Genomic DNA, 21,517 nt, shown 5'->3' on the forward strand with positions numbered 1-21,517 from the left:
ACGATCAAGCAATATAACTGCTGCCTCTAGACGTTTGTAAAAAGTGACGTTTATGCACATAACCTGTGAAATTGTTCTGTGAATTTTGCATTGTACATGTTTTCATTTGAATTTTGTCTAGACAAAAACTTATTTGAAGAAAAAGAGAATGTTTTAAACTTTGTCGTCTAGTAATATGATGAAAGTCACAAAAAAATAAATATAATATATTTAGTTTTCAAATATTTCATTCTTATTTGGTGTGGATTAATATACATGCGTAGTATATTAGTAAAAGTAAATTATATGATGAATAGAACTACTAGACAGATCAACACTAGGAGCTCAGCAAACAATGATGCATCTGTAAATCGCCTTGTTCTATCAAAATTTAAAAAACCAGATAAACCAAAGATGGCCAGTTATCAAAATACAGAAGTTAATGAAGGTAATTCTGATGGAAAATCCTGTATCAATAAGAATACCAATGTACAGAATATCAAGCAAGAAGCAATTGATACAGAAGAAATCAATGCTGTTGATTCTCGGGGTTCATCAAGTAGTTGCTCAAAACGCAAACACATTAAAGTTGAATATGAAGCAACTTCTCAAGTAAAATCTGAGTGTACAGAAAATTCAGAAATACAAATTCCGTTAATTGATAAGAAAGCTCCTTATAATTGGGAAACAGTTTTAACTAATTTACGAGAGATGAGAAAAAATTGTGATGCACCTGTTGATACAATGGGTTGTCATAAATGTCATGAAGAAGACGCTCTTCCAAACGTATGAAAATTCTAAATTTATTTTAATGAACATTATTTTGTTTTTGTTCAGTAATATATAAAAAACAGAAAGCATTCAAATAAAGGAAGAAAAATTGACAAATATTTATAAAAACCGTCAGAGAAATTTGTAGATCATTTCCAGAGATGTTTCTTTCAGATTGTTAAAAAATGAAGAAAATTGCAATCAGTGTGATTTGAACTTATTACTTCACAAGACCAGAGTACAACTACTGCTATAACGAGCTTCTTACAAATTAGTGCGCCATAAAACTATTTTTGTTTGTAACTTATCCTATTCTGTCATCGAGTGACTGACTTTTGAAAAATGTACATTTCTTTACAGCATTACAAATTTCTGAGGTACACTCGTTACTTTCTGAGTCCATGTTTTTATTCTGGTTTTCAACACGAAATGTCAATTCCATAATCAAGTAAGACTGACAACAATTTTGCAGTAGATGAACTTTCAAGACTTATGGCAAATTAGTTTTCATTAGTGACACATATGATAGATCGCTATTGGTCCATTCAAAACATTTTGCTATTGATTGAAGCAATATCAAAAATTTTTTGATGAATTTAAAAACTTGATTGGTTGAGTAATGAATCTTTATCTACTTGGAGGACGAAACTAGAATTCATTACCCAACAAGGAATGGTCATGTAAACGACTCGTAGTCATAAAAACAAGGATTTTTGCATCTTTTGTATGTGAATGACGTCTGCATTTCTCTAAAGAATTTTAAACACTGTTTACTAATTTTGTTCCTGCATTTGTAAGCTTTGAATTCTTTATGTATTAATGGAAAATGGAAACCCAACAAAATTTTTCCAAACTATCTGTCCAAAAACTTCCTTTTTCCTGAATGTGAATCAATCCTTCTTTTTTGAATGTTCAGTTTCTAATTAATTGCTAGGTTTTCTACCTCTTGATATAAACAAAAATGTTTAATTCCAGGTTATGAGATATCAAATACTTATATCCCTTATGTTGAGCAGTCAAACCAAAGATCAAGTAACTCATGCAGCTATGGAAAAGCTCAAAAATCATGGTTGTACAGTTGAAAATATTCTCAAAACCTCGGATGAAAAATTAGGAGAACTGATATATCCTGTTGGGTTCTGGAAGGTACATGAAAGACTATGGAACTTTTTTTTCAACTCTTTTGCTGCGGTGGGCTTTTCTGCAGCTGCCTCTCACAAACACGCCTATTTCAATATGCGCAAGAATTCTAACTTGCAGCAATCTTGCCCATAAATGAATACATTAAACGTACACGGCCGGAGATAACCTTATCGAAGATATTTTCCTGGTTTCAAAGCACTTTGTCAGTTGTCTTATCGGCATTGGTAATGTCTACCACCATCGTAGACGAAATGCCAGGCTTGGAAACCTGCAGACCAAGCTCAACAAATCCGGAAAATTGCTTTGACATAAATTATTGATTCAGAGAGAGAAAGAGATTAAAAATCTTCATTGTCTAAAGAACAAAAATTAATACTAACAGAGTGTATCGTATTTTCATATTTTAAGAAATAGACACATATCAGTCAGAAGATGAACCTGAATAGTTTAAAACGAGACCTATAACAAAACATGAATAAGTCAGAAAATAATGAATGAATGTACATTATATCGACCATGGTAATTAGACTAACACAAGATGCTTCAGTATTGGAATTGAATCCGATTTAAAATGTTTCGTTAAAAAAGTCAGGAACACAGTAGTATGGTTTCTCAGTGAGTAAAGTTTTCAATGCTTTTTTGAAAATTGTTGATCTTTCAATTTTCCTTATCTCCAGTAGTAAATTGTTATATATTTCACAATCATTGTATATAAAAGAGTCTGACAAGATTTGACCTTGAAATAGGTTCAAGCCGACAGGTCGGGTGAGCGATTTTCACTACCTATTGTGCAACCGGGCTGGGAATCGCACTTTAAAAATAATACCTCGTTAATCCTCAGCTCGCACAAGTTTCAACTTTTTAATATTGTCATTTGTAAAGGGGCGACAGCTGGTAACCAGAAAAACATATTTTCAAACGATATAGATGTTAGAGGTTCTCTAAACTCTTCAGAATATCATGTGAATTCAATGTTTGAAAATATTCAATTTATTGGGGTAGTTTCAAACAATAACAAATTTCAGAGAATATACCTTTTTTATAATATAATTTTAATCATGATTCTGATATCATTTATAATTTAACAGAAGTCTGAACTTTTGAACTCGATGTTTTTTTGTTCCAGAATAAAATAAATAACAAATTTTTTAATTGAATAGTATTGAACAAGTTATATGTTGAAATATTTTTCTTTCAGAGCAAAGTAAAGTATATAAAAAGAACTACAGAAATATTAGAAAAAGAATACAACAGTGATATACCTGATACGGTAGAAAAACTATGTAAACTACCTGGAGTAGGACCAAAAATGGCTCATATTTGTATGAATACTGCTTGGGGACAAGTTACAGGAATAGGTTAGTATATGGTACACTTGATATTTTACGTACTTTTTTGTTCTAATTTCTGGAACTAAGTAAAATGCGTTGCAATAAAATTGTATTGACCAGTTGATGCATAAATTATGACTATCCCTCACAATTATAACGGATTATGTTTTTCATTGAATTATTTATTCATCACTGGATAGATTAACGGGCTATGGTCTTCACTTCCCTGCGATTCATTTGATTTGTTTGATCTGCTTATTCATTGATGAAGATTTCAATTGAAAAATTCTACCTTTTCATCCTTGGAGAATAAATTACAGAAAAAATATTAAAAGTACATCATTCGACACTCATATTCTTTAAATTCTGAAATTTTTGTTAGAATCTAGTACTTATTTGTGCTAAAAATATATTTTAGGCTAATTCACGAAATGAATCAGTTTTTTATAACTTCTCCAATGTATTTAATCAACACTGATATATGCGGATGAAAACTTTTTAATAGGGTACAGATTTTCATTGTTTACAACCCAACTTTAAAATGATTATGGATGGACACAATTGAATTTGAAAAATAGCTATGAAAAGTAACTGAAAGACCCAACTAACTAAAAGGCTTTTTCAAGGATGTACTCAAAGAATATCGTGGATGTCCTTGGTGGATATCTTATGAACATGTCCATTGGATACTCATTGGATCTCCATGTGTTGTCAGTGATTTTAGTATATATAAACTATAAGTGTTTGCTAAAATCTTGGAAAATTCATAAAATGAGAATATTTCTGGGACACTTTTATTTAACGAAAGCTTGAAAATATATCCAATTTTGTAAGTAATTCACTGTGAATGGGTGTTTGCTAAAATCTTGGAAAATTTATAAAATGAGAATATTTCTGGGACACTTTTATTCAACATAAGCTTGAAAATATATCCAATTTTGTAAGTAATTCACTGTGAATGAGTCTGTATAAGTCATTCATGTTTGTGAGTTAGAAAGCAAGTTTTATTTTAATGAAAGGCGATTATGATTGGGAAAGGTTTGGTCTTTTTACTTCTTCTTTATACAAAAAAAAGGGGGAATCTTCCAAATAAAGGAAGAGAGCAATCAATTTCAAAATAAACTCTTCACAAAGATGTGTAAGATCATGCATGATCTATGTGTGTAGATCACACATTTGTGAAGCGTTTAGTTTGGAATAAATTGTTCTTTGGAAGATTCACACATTTTTTGTATAAAGATGGACAAATAGAAAGCCAAAACATTTCTTTCCCAAAAATTAATTTCTCCTGAAATTATACCCCTTTTAGTGACAATATTTGTTTAACTTATATTTATTAACAATCACATTTATTATTTTATAGGTGTTGACACACATGTTCATAGAATATCCAATAGATTAGGATGGGTGGATACAAAAACTCCAGAAGAAACAAGAAAAGCGTTAGAAGGCTGGCTACCATACGACTTATGGAGTGAAGTTAACCATTTGTTGGTTGGATTCGGTCAACAAATATGTCAACCTGTTAGACCACAATGTGCAACTTGCTTGAACCATGAAATTTGTCCTTATGGCATAAAATATATTAATGGCGAGTTGAGAGGAACTAAATTAAAAAAGGAGAAATAAGAGAAATACTTTTTTTTATGTACTTCTTGAGTTTATGCATTTTTGCAATTAATTTTTTTTTGTGCTGGCATATCTTATTCCCTTGCAACATTTTTGAGGATTCTTATTATTTATCAACTTTTGGCAATCTATTCAAAAGGAAATATTGCCCACAAGGAAAGTAACAAACGTTAAAACTTCACATCAACTCATAACCCCCAATCTTGCCCGGAATATTTTTTTTGGAGAACCACAGAATAAATGTGATTTGTGACATTAACTTGTCTTGTCTAGTGATATATCTATAGTGTATATTCTGTTATAATCTGTTTAATTTTTTTTTTGTTTATTCACAATTTATACTCGACCTTTTTTGTAAATACTACTGGCTTCATTGAGAATGATCATTTTTTGATAATACAGAATTTTTGATTGATTTGTAAATGTGAACACAAGTTTCCTCAAGAAGAAACGACAAAAATAACATGATGTGGACAAAATAAATTGCACAATGTGCAATTTATGAACATGTCATGTTCACATCTTATTTCAGTTTGAGGGCCTATCAAGACCAGTAGCAACAATCTACATATATAAGACTTCTAAATTGAAAATGATATTTACTTTCAACATACGATAGAATTGAATTACAAACTATTTTTGAAAGGTAAAAATCAAACAACATATAAATACAAAGTATCTAACTCGATAGTTTTGAATTTTCTATGTATACTTCTCCAAAATATTCTAGATTGTTAAGGTGCTCTTCTGCTACCACCCCTTTTGAATTTTCCCTTCTGTTCTTGAACTTTCATTCTTTGCGCCTTCATTTGCCTAGATTTTTTCTTCTGTTTCTGCCTCTCCAATTTGTTTTTCATTTGAAACACTTTACTCTTTTGAACTGTTTTCGTAGCTTGCTTCTTTAAAGCTTTTTTAACGTCCTTTTCTGAGTCAAACTTCTTAGTTTCTTTTTTAATATTGATGGGTTTAGTTGTCCGCTTGAGTTCCATACCTGGTATTTCATTATCCATTTCAGTTGTGGGTTCATCGCTTACATCATTGTCACTTTCATATCTGGGTTGATTAGCTCCAATCCAGTTATTTTTTGTAGCAATATCATTTGTCGAAAGTTCAACTACCTTAACGCTCACATCGTTGTCTTCATATTTTTCACTTATTAAATTTTCTAGTTCTGGAATGGATCGATGTGAAACGACTAGTTTTTTATATGATTCCTTTGCTTCTGCTTTAATACGTTTACGTTCTTCTTTTAAATCTTTTTCAAATTTTTCTTTGGCTTCCTTTTTGCGTTGTAATTTTCTTTTATGGAATCCAGTTAAAAAGTCTCTATAAATATTTTTGTGTAAGAATCAAAGTTTGGTTATGTAATTATTATATATTCAATCAAACCTATACTGACCTTCTTTTATTTTCATCAAATACCAGAACTACTTTTTTTGCTCTTTTTTTTGTATCAGGTTTTGATTTTTGAGAACGCATTTTAATAATATTTACAATTTTTCGACTTAACCTCAAACCTTTCAGTTTTCTCTCCCATTCACTCTATGAATTCTGACTCTTCCCTATATTTAAAATAAAAACTGCTAGGATCATCAGCCAATTTTTCAAAGCTCCTCTCACCCACACAAATATAATAGTCACTGAACTCGAATTTCAGTAAAGCTTTCTCGGCCGCAGATAACTGTGTTAAAGCTGTTTTTCAGATTTTTTGGACAGACAAAGTACTCGTAGTTGTCCTCACCGCAACTACTCGAAAAAAATTCATCCTCTAAAACACCGTCTATATTTCCGAGAACGATTTATTCTAGATGTAAATGAAAACTTATAATGGTTTGAACGAATTCGAACTTGTTAATCGGAAAATGATTATAAAAGGACACGTATTCGACTCTCATTAACCAAAATATAAAACTAATTAGTATAAATATTTTTTTTTTCTAAATATAATATAAATTTATTTGGAACAATCATGAAATACAAATCAATTCAAAGAACTAAGATTATAAAAAAAAGGGAGAAGAAAAAAAAATCACATCAAAGATGCTGCTTCGTTCTCTCCTGTTCATAAAATGGGACATATGCCTCATAGCTCACAAGTGATTTTGGTGAAATTGGGAACACGTGTGAATCGTTGTATTCATGCCACGTGCCACTATATGGGTGTCTGCAATATAGTGTGTAATGTCCGTTGTAAAGTGTAATGTGCCGGAATTGAGTATCCAAAATATTGAATATATTATTATATTGTTTGTACCAGAGATCCCTTCCACTCGAACACAAAAAAAAAACATATTTTTTCTACTCCAATTTTGATCAGATCTTTGACATTAAATTCTTCTTCTCTTTGTTTGTTGTGCTTGATTGACATAATTCACTTGAAGAATGCCTTTACAACATTTATATTTAAACTAAAATGTTGGCACAAAAAGGGATTGGCTAATATGTAAAATGAGATTAATCGATCTCACTCTCCATAAATTCAACACGACAAACAATTAAATAGAAACTGACAGATCTTGTTCAATTTCGATTGTAATAATTTACTCAATAAATTCAAGAGCGATATCAATATACACCTAATATTGATGAAATTTTTAAAGTAACTGATGTAAACACTGACTACTGATTATATATTTTGTAAATATAATAATTTGAAAGTAAGTATATTATTATCATTACTATTTTATGATGAATAAGAGTTTTTAATTATTTGACGTTGACTTTTGACAGCAGGTAGTCAAATAACTATCTATGTTCATAGCATCTGTATTTTGAAATTTTTTAAATATTTTATGAAAAGTAGGGAGATACCGTATTGAGCAACTGCATATATCAATAGGAGGTTCCAATTTGTGAATAAAAGGTCATATATATTTGTGAATTATTTTAAACAAAGTATTTTTTTTATCTTCCGCGGTATTGATTTTGACCAATCAGAAATAACTAGTGGTGTTTAGTCGCGCTCATCCACATCATGGCTGTCAGTATAAATTTGTTCGTTGAACGATGAACTTCCCCTCAGTGAAATCTGCATATGAAAACATATTTTTGTTTGATTTTTCATTAAATATTGTGATTATTTGCCCCAAGAGATACAGAATGATGTTACAAATTAAATGACGAAAGTGTTTTAGAGGTTAGTAAAATAATTTGTCCATCATTTAATGAAAATTAACATTAAATTATCGGAAACAATAACATCCATCACAACATGGAAAAGGAAATGAAGTATCTAATGTTATCATCCTCATGTGGAAACTTGTAAATTATTTAAAAGCATGTAAATGTGTTGAAATATGTTTTATTCGCACTTGTTTTGATTATGAATCTTGTAATAGCACTTATTGAATATATCTGAAGTGAATATTAGAATGTAAAAAATAGGCCAAGAATGCTGAGTGTTAATGATATAATAATTGAATTATCCATATGGATGTTCGAATATGACAGAAATTATTCTAACGGGTCAAAATTTTTATTTTTCAGGTGTCTTAACTTCTGGCACAGGAAATAAATAAAATACAATCATGACTTCTAGTAGGTGAGTATTATAAATCTGAACTATTTCAGCAAATTAATAACTTGGTTTGAAAGGTATTTATGGACAGCTATATTTTTAAACTTGGATACAGTATAAGTGGAACATTGTGACAATGCTCTCTTTCATTACTACTATGTCAATATGTGAGTGTTCAGAAATGTGAATGGTCTACAAAGTTTGAGAAATATAGAACAAATATTTTTGTAAAAGTACCACTAAATCAACAAATGACTGAAATTTGAAAAAAATGGGTTGATTATCTAAAATTCTTCTCAAAGATGAGAAATATATTGAACTGTACATAAAAATTGATTTTCCATGTCAATTTGTATACCAAATATTTAAAAGGAACTGAAGTGGAGCTCACTTATGGAATCATTACTTACATGGCATAAATAATGAACGAGAATTGATATACATGCAAACGGAACTCTGGGTTTTTCAACTCTGCAACAGTAGTAGATATTTTTGGTAGTTTCAATGATGAATCTGAAATAAATCAGTGTGTTTGTTCACACAAATCTTCTCTTAGTCCCAACCTTGTTTGAATACTGAGTTTAGTTTCTGGAAAAAACACTTTTCAAGGTAAATTAACAGTAGAAAGAAAATGGATATATTTTTTTATTAGAGAGAACAAAATCTAGGTTGGAGAGCCGTAGTTAAAAATAATTTGTAGTACCAAGGGTTAGTTAGTCATTGCTGAGACTTCTAGATTCTACCTTCGTTCTCGCAGTCAATGCTTTCACATCTAAATATGTTTGCGGCAGTAGCATACTTTTGGTACTACAAGTTCATTTTGAACAAAACCTGTATGTACTCTCTAATTGTGACTCTGGCCAAGAAAGCCTGTGTTCTTATATAATATTTGAGTAGAAACAAAGAAATGGAAATAATTGCATGACAATAAAATACATACCATAAATTTGTATTTCATTAATACTTTGCGCTTTTTAGAAAAGGCCAGTACCTAAATACATTTTGGAAAAATGTGTAGTTTTTCAAAAAAATCAGAGCCTATTTTTGCAAATGTGTGTTTGTAGATTTGTAATTTCGAATTATGAATATTATAGTTGATGAAACCCATCTCTATGCTCTAAATTCAACGTTTCCGGAGATTGTGCAAAAACACTATCTTTCCAACTTGCTCTTCCCCCTACTTTCCTAAAACTGAGCAATAAAAAATTTAGGACGGTAAAGAAGATTTGTTGAATTTCTAGTGTTTTTTTTTTTAATTTCACTGTACTACAGTCAAGAAAGTTTTTTAAAAACCTCCTACATAAAACTTATTCCTTATGTGTCTCCATCCAAGTTGTCAACATCATGAGGTTTTGTATGATGCTCAATTATGAAAATTCAGTAACTTATTCAGAGAAAGAAAGTTATCATAAGTTATTACCGTTTTACAGTAACGTGAAACCTGACGAAAATGTTATTCATAAATGCCTTTCTAACTTTTTAGTGAGGAAGAACGTATCTTATCACTTTTCAGCAATAATTATAGAAAGATATGCACATTTTTTGATAAATAATGAATACATTTTTGTTTTGTTTATACATTCTTCATTCTTCTTCGTTTAAATGCGAAATTCAAACTATGCTTGGTGATTATTGTGTACATAATATTAGGAGGATATCGACTCTTCAGATTTGATAAACATATAAGTAAATTATTACAGCCTACTCTTCCTTGAAAATTAATTACAGAAATAGACAAGTTCAACTCCCGACATTAAAAAAAAATTATGTGTGAAACGTTGATTTTATCCCTTTTTAAATATGGTAGCAAATATAAAAGAAAACATCAAAATGAACAAAATACTTGTTTGAGACTCATTTACGGGATGAGAATATGTCAGAAAATTTCTCATAAACTTTTTATGCTGGCTGGTTGAACATGTTCCATGGCATAATCACTAATTTAACACCTTCATACTTACATAGAAAAATAATGTTTCAGCTATATCTTCACAATTTCAATTTGACATTAAAAGTTACTTTGAGTCCTCCAGCTTTCAAAACGGAATCATTCAAACGGTCATACTCTTACCAAGTCGACAAAATATATAATGGAATTCCTGGTGATATAAAATGTAAATGTATCCCACATTTCTAATCTGCTTTGAGAGATTACTTACTACAGGCTTATCTCAAATTGGATCTGACTATATTCTTAGATAGATCTAACCTCTTCTTCACCTTTCTGTTTGAATTATTTCTTACATATCTGTCTGTTCAAAAAATGAGATAAATTTTAATTTTTCTCGGAAAATATTTATTTGCTCAACAACTTTTTCCTTTTGAAGGTTTTCCTTTAAAATATTTCCATATTGCATCCTTCTTTCTTCCCGACATTGACATTATTTATATTCCTTTATTTGAATCACTTGAATTGCAAACTAGAACTCTTATGGCCATATCACTGTCAGCATCAGATAGACACAACCATAGGTACTACTGCAGTCACCATCTACGAAAAAAAGCAAAACAAAATCAAAAATCAAACAAAAAACACAAAAGTTATTTAATAAAAAATAAAAATAAAAAAATACAAAATCTGTTTTTTCATAATTAATTGAAAAATTTAAAACAAATTAAAAACCAAATGTTTTTCTCTCAAAAAAAGTTATAGATTTAAAAAAATATAATGATAACACTTCCAAAATACAAATCATGAAATTGGCGCTCCGGGGCGACTTCATTGATTCCAGTGGCGCATTTGGTTTTTCAGCTGCAGCAAAACCCAGAAAAACATGCAGCACCACAGCATCTGAAGATCTTGATCTGCCAATGTCCTCTCTCTCATAAACCAAAATGTAGGGTGTTATATTTGCCAACACGGCTTTCAATAATAATAAATAAAAAAGGTTTATTCACAGTAAACAACATGTAGGTACATAAAAAAAAATCGTTTAAAAATACTATCATTTATCAAAATCAGGATGAGAGGTGAACAAATATGAAAAAACCACAAAAGTGGCTATAAAAGCTACTTGTATATGTGTATATGCAGGAAGTAACAAAATAAGTTTAATATAAGAGCACAAGTATCCAATATAAAGAGGATATCATAATTATGGTGAAATCTGGAGTTTGACATGATCGATAAAAAAATTCAATATTTAGCACCTAAGTATCTTTGTATAAAAATACCCACGTTACTATTAATCACATTCTAATTCTAAGGTTTTCTCTCAAATCAGTTATATTTAAGTTACAATCCGGTTAATTTTACATTTTTTAGGTTAACGTCGTTTAATACTGGATAACATGACATATAAACACAAATCCTTGTGAATTCATCCTAATCAACTGTAATAGGTGTAATTCATTTTTTTTCTTGACGGTTTTTGCTTAAAAATGGTGTTGATTGTTGGTCTATCACTGACAATCCACTTTTTTATTTTCTTTTCGAATAACATATAAACAGATATATTGTTTAGCTCATTTGGTAACAAACCGTATTTTTTTTATACGAGTAGAATACACTGTTCTCACTTTCTTGATAACATTCATTTTCAAATACCTCAGTTCAACAGTAAGTTAAAACTGTATTTCTCACTATTCAGGTACACCAAGAACAAAAATGTTTATCAAATTTCCAGATTGCATTTCATATGTAGTGTATTCAAATGGAGATATATGAATTTCACTTTATACGTTTTTCACAAAGAGGTGTCCTATCCGATATTCCTACGTAATGCTACCTTTTTTCTATAATGAATAAAGATTTTTTTTACAAATAACTGGCTGTCTTCAGTTCGGTTATTTCAAAAAACTTGCTTTGGTTAATATTCAATCTGTTTTTTTTTTTTTTTAGATTAGACAGGCTTTTTGTTCTGTTGGAAACCGGGAGTTCAGCAGTAACAAGATCGGCTGCTGCCAAACAACTAGGTGAGGTGCAGAAACTCCATCCACACGAACTAAAAACACTCCTATCGAGGACCGCTACCTATTTGAGATCGTCTTCTTGGGAGACGCGTATAGCAGCATCAGAAGCTGTAAGAGCAATTGTGAATAATGTACCTCAATGGAATCCTCGTGGAGTCGATTTTAAAATAGGTAACTGACAATTAGAAGAATTACAATAATCATTCCAAAGTTCACAATAATAATTTTGAGTATTGAGGAAATTGTTAATCATATTTTTGTTGTAAACCGCTGGTATATAAAAAAAGAAATTGGGAAGAGTTGAACGATTTATAGTGGTTAAAATTCAATATACGAGTATAAATATTATCTCAGAGAAGTGGGTTTTTTGACTGTGTTTTTGAATATTTCGATCTTCCAAAATCTGTATGGAGCTGAAAATATTTATTGATATTGAGAAGTTGACAAATTTTCACTATAAGTCCACTCCAGAAAGTTGCTGTCTTAATGGTGAACAGTTTCTTCTTAACCGAAACAATATCTAATTAGTCATCAACTTGCAATCTGAATTTGTTCACAATAAAATAGTTAATCAACGAGAATGAGCAACATTATTATATTCAGTATTGACTATTTAAATCTGACAGTTCAACATAATGGAATATTCCCGAAATGATAGCTTTATTTCTTCTTGAAACATACAAGATCTGTTCAAAAAATGAGGCGTATTTTCATTTTTCTTGAAAAATAATTATTTATTAGTCAATTTCTATTTTGTCCTTTTCAAAGTAGTCCCCCTCAGATATAAGACACTTGTGCTAGCGTTTTTTCCAATTCTTGAAGCAGTTCGATATGCACTTATTGGTCCATGAGGTCCATGAGGTCTCTTGGCGATTTGCTTTTCATCTACGCAATCGTCGCAAAACGCTGTCCTTTCGTGGGGGTTTTGAATCTTAGGAACTGGAAAAAGTCGCAGGGGGCCAAATCTGGTGAATACGGTGGCCGAGGCATGGTTACGGTATTGTTTTTGGCCAAATTTGACGAAATTGAATATTCACCTTATTCAGTGTTACTATTAATTTTCAGGGTTTGAAGGCCGTTAATTTTTTGTACAAAAGCTTTCATTACTGTTTTTTTGCGGACGACACTAACATCTTGGTATCTGCGGGAACTACGTCCGAAGTAATTGTCAAAGCTAATGAAGTAACTGATCAAATTCCTGAGTGGTGTTCTATAAATGGCCTGCTGCTAAATTCTGCTAAATCTCAAATTGTCAACTTTGTTAATAAAAATACAACAATTGATAAAAGCTATTTGGTTAGATTAAATAATGAAACTTTACATCAAGTTAATTGTACGAAATTCTTAGGTGTTGATATTGATAATAAACTCACCTGGAAGTTCCATGTTGATAGTGTCGAACTAAAGCTCAGTAAACATATATATTTACTTCGTCTGTTAAAACAAACTATCTCTTGATGTTCTCTAGCTTTTATACTACACTTTAATTCAGTCAGTGATTTCCTATGGTCTTGAACAGTGGGGCTAAAGCTGATTAAGTTTTTGTTATTAAGAAAAAGGTAATCAGAATTCTGGATGGTGCATCTTCATGTGAACACTGCATGCCATTATTCATTCCTTATATTTTATTAACAATGCCTAGTTTGTATATCTACCAAACTCTGATATATATATAAAACAATATTTCAATGGGGAATGTTCCCCAATATGGGTTATTACAGCAAATGCAAGTTTGAACAAAATAAAGTTGAGTTTAATTCATGATTTTTTCAAATTCACTTCGAAAAGCATTCAAATTGATGTTTCAAATGTTGGGTTTTAATTTTTAAAGGGATTTGTTTCTAATTCACATATTGGCAACAGAACAGCGCCTATATCAAGTTGAAATAATTTATACGTACTTTAAAAAAGGAAAATTATCTTTATAAATAAACAATTAAGGCAAAATATAAATTATAGTTCAATACCACCTCCACAAGCCACATAAACAACAGTTGTTTTGTTATTTATTTATATAGAGGAAGATAGGTTAGGTGCATAAAATGTCATATGTCACAGAATGTCTCGGAACTCGGAACATAAGTAAACAGAACAGCACGCCACTGAAATATGTCATCTCTGTTTGTCTCATACAGGTAACAGATTCGTTGTCCTTTATTAGCTATAACCGATGTTGCCAAATGGTGAAATAGAAACGAATCCCTTTAAATGTTGAATGCATTATTTCATTCCTCTTTTTTAAGTATTTAAATAATTGTTTTAAGAAAAAGGTTGAAATGATAACTTTAAAATGCGTTGTTTTAGAGCTCTTTTATGAAAACAACTTGATTTTCGTCAGGAGAAACATTCCGCATTATTCCTAGAAATGAGCAAATCCATGAACATTTCACTAGAAATAACTCTCAGCTTCATCAACCTTATAGAAGATTCACAGTATCAAAGAATCACCCCATGTGCTATGGGGTTAAGCTATATAATAAGCTTAGTGAGGACATTCAATCCTCAAATATCAATGTTTTTAAAAGGCGACTCAAGATTTTTCTATTGCAAAAAGCATACTACTCTGTGGATGACTTTCTCCTTGAATCCTAGTTTCATTTTAACTTAACTTTTGTATGTATGTTTTCTATTGACTTCTTAAAGTTTGTTTGACCTGTTGAATCAGCCAGTATTTTATGATGATGTTATGTTTTTTTTGTCTAATGTGATTGTGAAGGAAAACTGATTCAATAAATATTGATTGATTGATTGGTTAATAGTAATCACATAAAATAATTATATATAGAAATTTCTTTGCTCAATCTTCAATAAATTTTCAGATATTTATCGTGGCCGGAAGGTAGAGTATCTTGAAACCATTTTATTGAACAAAGACAAAATTAATATTTTTTTGTTCCCTGATATATGTGAATCCCACAGCTGATGTTTAGATTTCCAGTGTTACTTGTTTGAGTTGCCTAGAGATTCTTTTTTGCAATCATATATTGGTTTGGTGGTGGCAACCCTGCATTTTTTATTCGGGGTAGCAGTCTGATTTTTTAAATTGTATAACTTTTTTGTTTTGTAAACAAATCATGAACTATTCTAAAAGTTTCTTAATTATATAGTAGATGGACAATCAAATTCTTTTTCTGGAGTTGGAAGATTGCGTTTCACACATTTCAACATGGCATCAGTTTTGGCGAATAGCACCTATCTCATGGCATCCGAAGGGAATGAATTTGACTTGGAGGAAGATCCAACATTAGGTAGTTGTATTTTCATGTAGCTTCTTGTTAATTATTTTAATTTTGATGTTGTATTCCAGATAATAAGGAAAAAATGGCAAAACAGAGACAACTTCTGAATGCGAGGTTGGGTTTGAATTTATCAACACAAATGGGCTTTGATTCGTCAATGTTATTCACAAATGATGACCTCATGAATAGTACTGAAAATCACAATTCTGATAATACAAGGGTAATTTTCATTTATTTAGTCTCTTATATCTTCATTGCATTAATTTTTTTTATTTCAGAAAAATGTTCGAGAGGTTATATCTCAAGAGCTGAGCTCAAGAGAAATTAATAGGGCAAAGCGAAAAGCTCGACAGGCATTTGGTAAGCAGAGATCTAAAGACAATTCAGAGGATAATGGTTATGATGAGACTGATAGAAAAAAAATTAAGGCTGAAGCAAAGGACGAATTTGCCACTTTCGGTGGTAAGTTTTAATTTGTCACATAATAATAATATTTCAAATAGGCATCCTAATATACAAAAACATTTCAAAATTGGATAGAAAAAGTCACAGTCCAACTTCATAACACTCAAATATGAATGCTTGGAATTATCCAAGCATTTAACAAATAGAAAAAATAACAATGTAAATTACAAATACTAGGTATATGTGTTATTATAATATCAACGTTAATGTGGATGTTGTATTTCCAAATGACTAGTGAGTCCTTTTTTGAATGTCATAATAGATTCACTGTTTTATCTCAAGCGGGAGATTATTGTATCCCTTTATGGAATAAGGAGTTCATGGATCGTGTAAAGTTCAAGTGTGGTACATATAAATTAGAATTCCCCCTAATGGGGTAATTATGAATTTGGTGATGGAAAACAATAAATTGATCAAAATATGAGGGTGCATTACCGGGCAATATTTTGAAGATGAATACCATGGTAAGAACAGAAGGTCTTTCACAGAAAGCCAATCCAGAACTTCCAACGTTGTTGTAGTTGGCGTATATCTATTACATCTTAAAATTAGGTGCATGCCTCTATTCTGTAGTTTTTGCAATATAGACAAACAATTTGCATTGAGTTGTGATATTATAGTAGCGCAGTAATCGAAATATGGTTGAATGATTGTTTTGAAAATTGTAATGGAAGTCTGAAACGGTAAGCAACTGTTTACATGGCCAAAGAAAAATAGTTTTTTAGCAGTTTTATTGCGGATATAATTGAAGTGTTTTTTCATATTCAGTGTTTGATCCACGATGAACCCCAAACAAATTATTTTATTTCTTTGTAGGATTTTGTAGAATTGAAAGATTTCCAGATTGTGAAGCCTAACGTTTTAGATTAAAATTTTTAGTTTGAATCATCTTAGTAGAGGTACAGCAACTGATATGTTTATTTCAGACTTAGATACGGGAGATACAGGTGATTGGCCTTTGGAATGGTTTTGTGATCAACTGAGTCAGGATTTGTTTAGCTCCAGTTGGGAAATCCGGCATGGCGCGGCTACAGCTCTTAGAGAAGTTCTCACTGTACACGGATATGGTGCAGGAAAAGCAAGTTATCTGTCTGCAGATCAGGTTCGTATCTTGTTGAAAATAAGTTTACAAAGCTGATATCTTTTAATAATGTGCCAAAAACCCATAAGGTGACAGTTGTCACAGCCAGCAGATAATACAAGGTTTGTTCAAAAAATAAGATGAATTTAAATTGTAGTAAAATATATTCATTTATTTGTCAATTTCTATTGGGTCCCCTTCAAAGAAGTCCCCCTCTTGTTCGTAAAATTCATGCATTGGAAGGGAAAATTAATTATGCAAGGAATCCAAATAACATAAAACGCATTAAAAACGTTATTTTTTAAATATCTTCGGCATTAGACATTTTCATGTTGGTATCACAGAAATTTTTTATAATGGAAGTGTATATGAACCCTTTAACGTTTAAATTAATGAAATAATTCTCCACATGAAATAAAATGTACACGAAAACCATGTTTGGAAATAACTTCTATTCCTAAAATCAGTACACAAAGTCGATAGATCACAAAATATTTACTTAAACAATGATTTTATATATAATTTAATAATATACAGTTATGGAAATATAAAAAATTTAGCAAACTGGATTGAAGTTTGTTTGAAGGTGGTTGACAATGTTTCGTGGTGTATTTCATCAGTTCGGACTTCCATTGTCTAATTTAATATAAATTGATTTGAAATCCCTGAAAAAAATTAAAAAGATGAACCAAAAATAACAGTTTTATGAAGTACAAAACTGAAATCACAAAGAAATAACATACAAGCAACAACCAAAAAAATAAAAAAATGAAATATTAATAAAAGCTGAAAATAAAAAAATATTATTAACAAAAAATTTAAAATTAAAAAGATTCCAAACAAAGTTACGTCACATGGTTTCGATTGTTAGTATCCACAATTGTCTTCGGGTGATAACTGAAGAAGTTCATAGATAGAATAGAATAGAATAGTTTATTGGCTACATGATACATTTGAACAAATATTTGTAGCAAGTCAAAACTCAAAAATTCATAAATATGACGTCATATATACAAATAAAACTATCACAATGCTTGTATAACAGAACAGTGTACATAATAATAAAAACAATCAATCAAATAATGTTAAAAATGAGAACAATTGTTACTCACTCAAAGTCACATGAATTATCTATGTTGTAAAACATGTATTCATCTGTAGAATAAAAACAGTGATTCAAAAAAAATGATGAAATGAGAAATGATGATAAGAAAGAAGATTCATTTAAAATTGTATTCAATTCATTCTACAATCCTCAATCTGTTCAACTGCAATTTATTATCAAAAAAAACATCTTGACCTTCTGTGAAAAGTTTGTACCACATGTAAACAGTTTTCTGACTCAGAGTACAATCACTGTATGCCACTGTCAACATTCAAAGTATTTTTAAGAACTTGATTCCATTTTTTACTTAACATTTGATGCAAATTCATTGTACCAACTTAAAAAAGATGAAGAAAATCACTAATCAAATGTATGTAGTCCACGGAATTTGAACATTCATCTTATTTATTGAATACATCTTGTATGTTCAATTCCAACTACCAAGTAGAGTTCATAAATATGGCAAGTGGGATCTTGTCGAAACTTTATAATAATGTCAAAGATGTACACTCGGGATATTACTTAAGCATGTGATAGCATCCGTGGAAGGTCTAGGATTTGTAGTAATATGTGGCGGATACTCAGCTATATGTAGCGCAGAGTATTGAAGTAAAACCAGACATCTGTGCAATGTATTTCGTTTAGAAGATTCTTCGGAAGTAACTTACTATATCCGATAAACTGAAATTATTTTCATTTGGTATGGGTTACAATCTACAGAATAGCTTTTGTTCAAGTTTAGTTATATGTAAAGTTATCCTATGTAATGATGATACGAAAAAGTATTATTCGATGTTGGAACAGTAATGAAACAGTTTAAATGTAATCAAAAATAGCCCATCTCTGAACTTGTTCAAAAACAAACTGAAGAAATTTGTGTTCAATGTACAAATATGATATGTATTATGCAGTGACGGCTCGTGCATTGGAGAACAGGAGAGGCTATGAAGAGTCATGAAGACTATACACACCGGAGGCGCGAAAATTTTTATGTTGTTGCACGCTTTGCTTAATACTAAAGTTAGGGCATGGGCATGACAATGCGTAAAAAGTGCATGAGGAGCTATGCACTTAATTTTAGTTTGTAAACCATTTAAATGGCCGGCCATGACCGCAACCCCATCATAGGTTTGCGCAAATAACTTTTGCCTAAAATTATAGGTGTCACACATACGAATTAAAAAATTAAACAAATCGTCAGCTGTACGCCCAGATGAAACATCATGAAAACCCATAAAACGTTCTACCTTATTACCATCTTTGACATATCTAAAAACGATTGAAAGTTGTGATGTACAGGTAATATAGGCGGTTTCATCAATTTCCCATGCAAAAAAGAAACACTTTCAATCTCCTTGCTTATATTTTCCTTAATAATATATGTCACACTGTCTATAAGCTCATTTTGGATGGTTTTTGAGGTGCCCGAAAAAACGCTACCGTTTAAAAAAGTGGCAAATTGTGAATCATATTTGCCCCATAACATTGAAAGTTTCTTGTTATTGCCGCGATTAATCGAATCTTCGGTTTCATCGTGTCCACAAAAAGCTAATTCTTGGGAACCCAAATAAATCATAATATCGATAATTAGACCGATTTTACCTAACCTGATTATTAAAATATATATTTTGCATGCTAAACAATTCTAATTTACAAGACGAAAATATATGCTCCTTAGATTTTGAATGTCTTTCTGTAGAACGAGGTAAATTTTTTAAATCGGAGTATCCTGTTTTAGACAACGTTTGGTATTCGGTTTGTACGGAAAATAAAACACAGGGACAACAAAAAAGTTTTTCTCGTTTAATGGAACCGGTTAACCAATCACATTTATCGTACTAATATTAAATCCTCGATTTTGTCGATTATCTGACGTTTTAATTGAATTCAAATTTGGTTGAGGCCTTCCCAGTGTTTTAATAATGTAAAATTTATTATCATAAGATAAAGAGTTAAAATTATTTATCAGCAACCAATCGACTATATCGTCAGATTTTTTAATTTCGTTCAACTTATCCATAATAAATTAAAAAAAATTACCGAAAAGTGAAAACTTGAAAACACCTTGAAATTGAAAGGAAACACTTTAAAATCACATTAAAAATATTACCAAAAAGCACTGCTATAATACAATACTGCCTGTTTTATACACAAATAATAAATATTATCAAGAAACACTAAAACGATTTACCGAAATATTTTTCACGGCGTCACGGCATCCCGTCCGAATAATTGAATAAAAAACAAACACAGACCAACTGGAGGCTAGCCTCCTCTGACGCTGTGATTTCTGCAACTGAAATTACAAATCGGGACGTATGTCTCTGATTGGATCGGTCTATATTTTAAAGCGGTCGGAGGCTTGGCTCCCTTGCAAAGTATAGCATTTATTATTTCGGGTTGATGGTTTATTCGTTATTCGTTCATAGGCGGTGCGTTTGAGTTTTGTTGATGCAGGATACAGTGTGGTACGTACTACGTAGTGAGTGATAGTGTTTTTTCGGGCATTTTATGTATTTATATTAAAAATTAATGTTGAAGTAATGATACCCAAGCATTTTTAGAAAAAAATAATCGTAATTATTTGTCAATATCTTTTAATTTATTGCGATGAATAGCCTCAAATTTTTTTGGGAGGCTAAGCCTCCCTTGCCACCTCTGCCGAGCCGCCGTCAGAGGAGGCAGATATAGAATATATTCATTTAATGTTTGTCATATATTTTAAATCATTCCAATTTGTAACAAATGTCCAAAAACATGTAACAAAAATATCAGAAATGTATGTAAATTGGGATTAATTATAAATTATTCTTTGCAGATGGAAACTTGTCACCAGATTTGGCTGGAAGATATGTCTATAAGACTTCTGTGTGTACTAGCCTTGGATAGATTTGGAGATTTCGTATCTGATGCAGTTGTAGCCCCTGTAAGAGAAACTTGCGCCCAAGCCTTGTGTGCCGTCTTGAAATTAATGAACTTAAGTTCTTGCAAAGGAGTCCTGAAGATTCTTCTACAATTGTTGGATCACAAGGAATGGGAGGCAAGACACGGAGGACTGCTGGGGTGGGTATTGTTTTTTTTCATTCAATTATTCATCGAAATAATTCCAGTTGTTTATAACGATAATGATATAATATTGATGATGTGTTTTCATCTCTTATTTTTACAATACCTTGATTAAATTACCTTTGAGAAAAAAAAATGCGTCATACTGAAAGTATTGAGGTAATTTCTCCGTTTTCCATCTTAAGTATCTGTAACTTGTTCAAGTCACACACAAAAGATACTGGAAGAAAACAATCCTTTCGAAACGACTGCTTTCGCACGAATATTGAAAAAAACAAG

The 21,517-nt window shown here is 31.0% G+C and overlaps 3 protein-coding genes across 5 annotated transcripts in view; 2 read left to right on the plus strand and 1 right to left on the minus strand.

Annotated features, from left to right (window-relative positions):
• Positions 1–51: 51 nt before the first annotated feature.
• On the plus strand, positions 52–6,163 carry Nthl1 (Nth-like DNA glycosylase 1). The gene is made up of 4 exons (XM_074171423.1): positions 52–765; positions 1,726–1,896; positions 3,092–3,251; positions 4,588–6,163. The coding sequence occupies exons 1-4, from the start codon at positions 256–258 to the stop codon at positions 4,851–4,853; spliced, it is 1,107 nt and encodes a 368-aa protein (XP_074027524.1). The 5' UTR covers positions 52–255; the 3' UTR covers positions 4,854–6,163.
• vito (nucleolar protein viriato) lies at positions 5,433–6,412 on the minus strand. Its single transcript, XM_074171424.1, has 2 exons — positions 6,253–6,412; positions 5,433–6,179 (listed from the first exon to the last, which is right to left on the minus strand). Exons 1-2 carry the CDS (start codon positions 6,330–6,332, stop codon positions 5,588–5,590), a joined length of 672 nt encoding a protein of 223 aa, XP_074027525.1. The 5' UTR covers positions 6,333–6,412; the 3' UTR covers positions 5,433–5,587.
• Positions 6,413–7,831: 1,419 nt separating this feature from the next.
• Positions 7,832–21,517, plus strand: part of Hel89B (histone acetyltransferase 1) — a 46,193-nt gene continuing 32,507 nt past the window's right edge. For 2 of the 3 annotated variants that reach the window (XM_074171416.1, XM_074171418.1), the window contains exons 1-8: positions 7,832–7,989; positions 8,340–8,394; positions 12,212–12,453; positions 15,390–15,530; positions 15,590–15,741; positions 15,800–15,983; positions 16,913–17,088; positions 20,991–21,235. In XM_074171416.1, coding sequence (XP_074027517.1) covers positions 8,381–8,394; positions 12,212–12,453; positions 15,390–15,530; positions 15,590–15,741; positions 15,800–15,983; positions 16,913–17,088; positions 20,991–21,235 — 1,154 coding nt within the window. In that variant the 5' untranslated portion in view covers positions 7,832–7,989; positions 8,340–8,380. The remainder of the gene's footprint in view (positions 7,990–8,339; positions 8,395–12,211; positions 12,454–15,389; positions 15,531–15,589; positions 15,742–15,799; positions 15,984–16,912; positions 17,089–20,990; positions 21,236–21,517) is intronic. The other variant, XM_074171417.1, reaches the window with a different exon arrangement.

The sequence above is a fragment of the Leptinotarsa decemlineata genome, unplaced genomic scaffold (assembly GCF_025532065.1).
Source record: "Leptinotarsa decemlineata unplaced genomic scaffold, Ldec_3_MD MMD2_tig00000010_RagTag_RagTag, whole genome shotgun sequence".
In the NCBI taxonomy this organism is placed as follows: Eukaryota; Metazoa; Arthropoda; class Insecta; order Coleoptera; family Chrysomelidae; genus Leptinotarsa; species Leptinotarsa decemlineata.

What these genes read in the sequence shown, in the direction of transcription:
- Nthl1 (XM_074171423.1), top strand. Translation starts at nt 256, where the DNA reads ATGCGTAGTATATTAGTAAAAGTAAATTATATGATGAATAGAACTACT. An exon ending in ATCCTGTTGGGTTCTGGAAG is followed by an intron (nt 1,897 to 3,091) that starts GTACATGAAAGA and finishes TTTTTCTTTCAG; the next exon opens with AGCAAAGTAAAGTATATAAA. An exon ending in GGGACAAGTTACAGGAATAG is followed by an intron (nt 3,252 to 4,587) that starts GTTAGTATATGG and finishes ATTATTTTATAG; the next exon opens with GTGTTGACACACATGTTCAT.
- vito (XM_074171424.1), bottom strand. Translation starts at nt 6,332, where the DNA reads ATGCGTTCTCAAAAATCAAAACCTGATACAAAAAAAAGAGCAAAAAAA. An exon ending in TTTGATGAAAATAAAAGAAG is followed by an intron (nt 6,180 to 6,252) that starts GTCAGTATAGGT and finishes AAATATTTATAG; the next exon opens with AGACTTTTTAACTGGATTCC.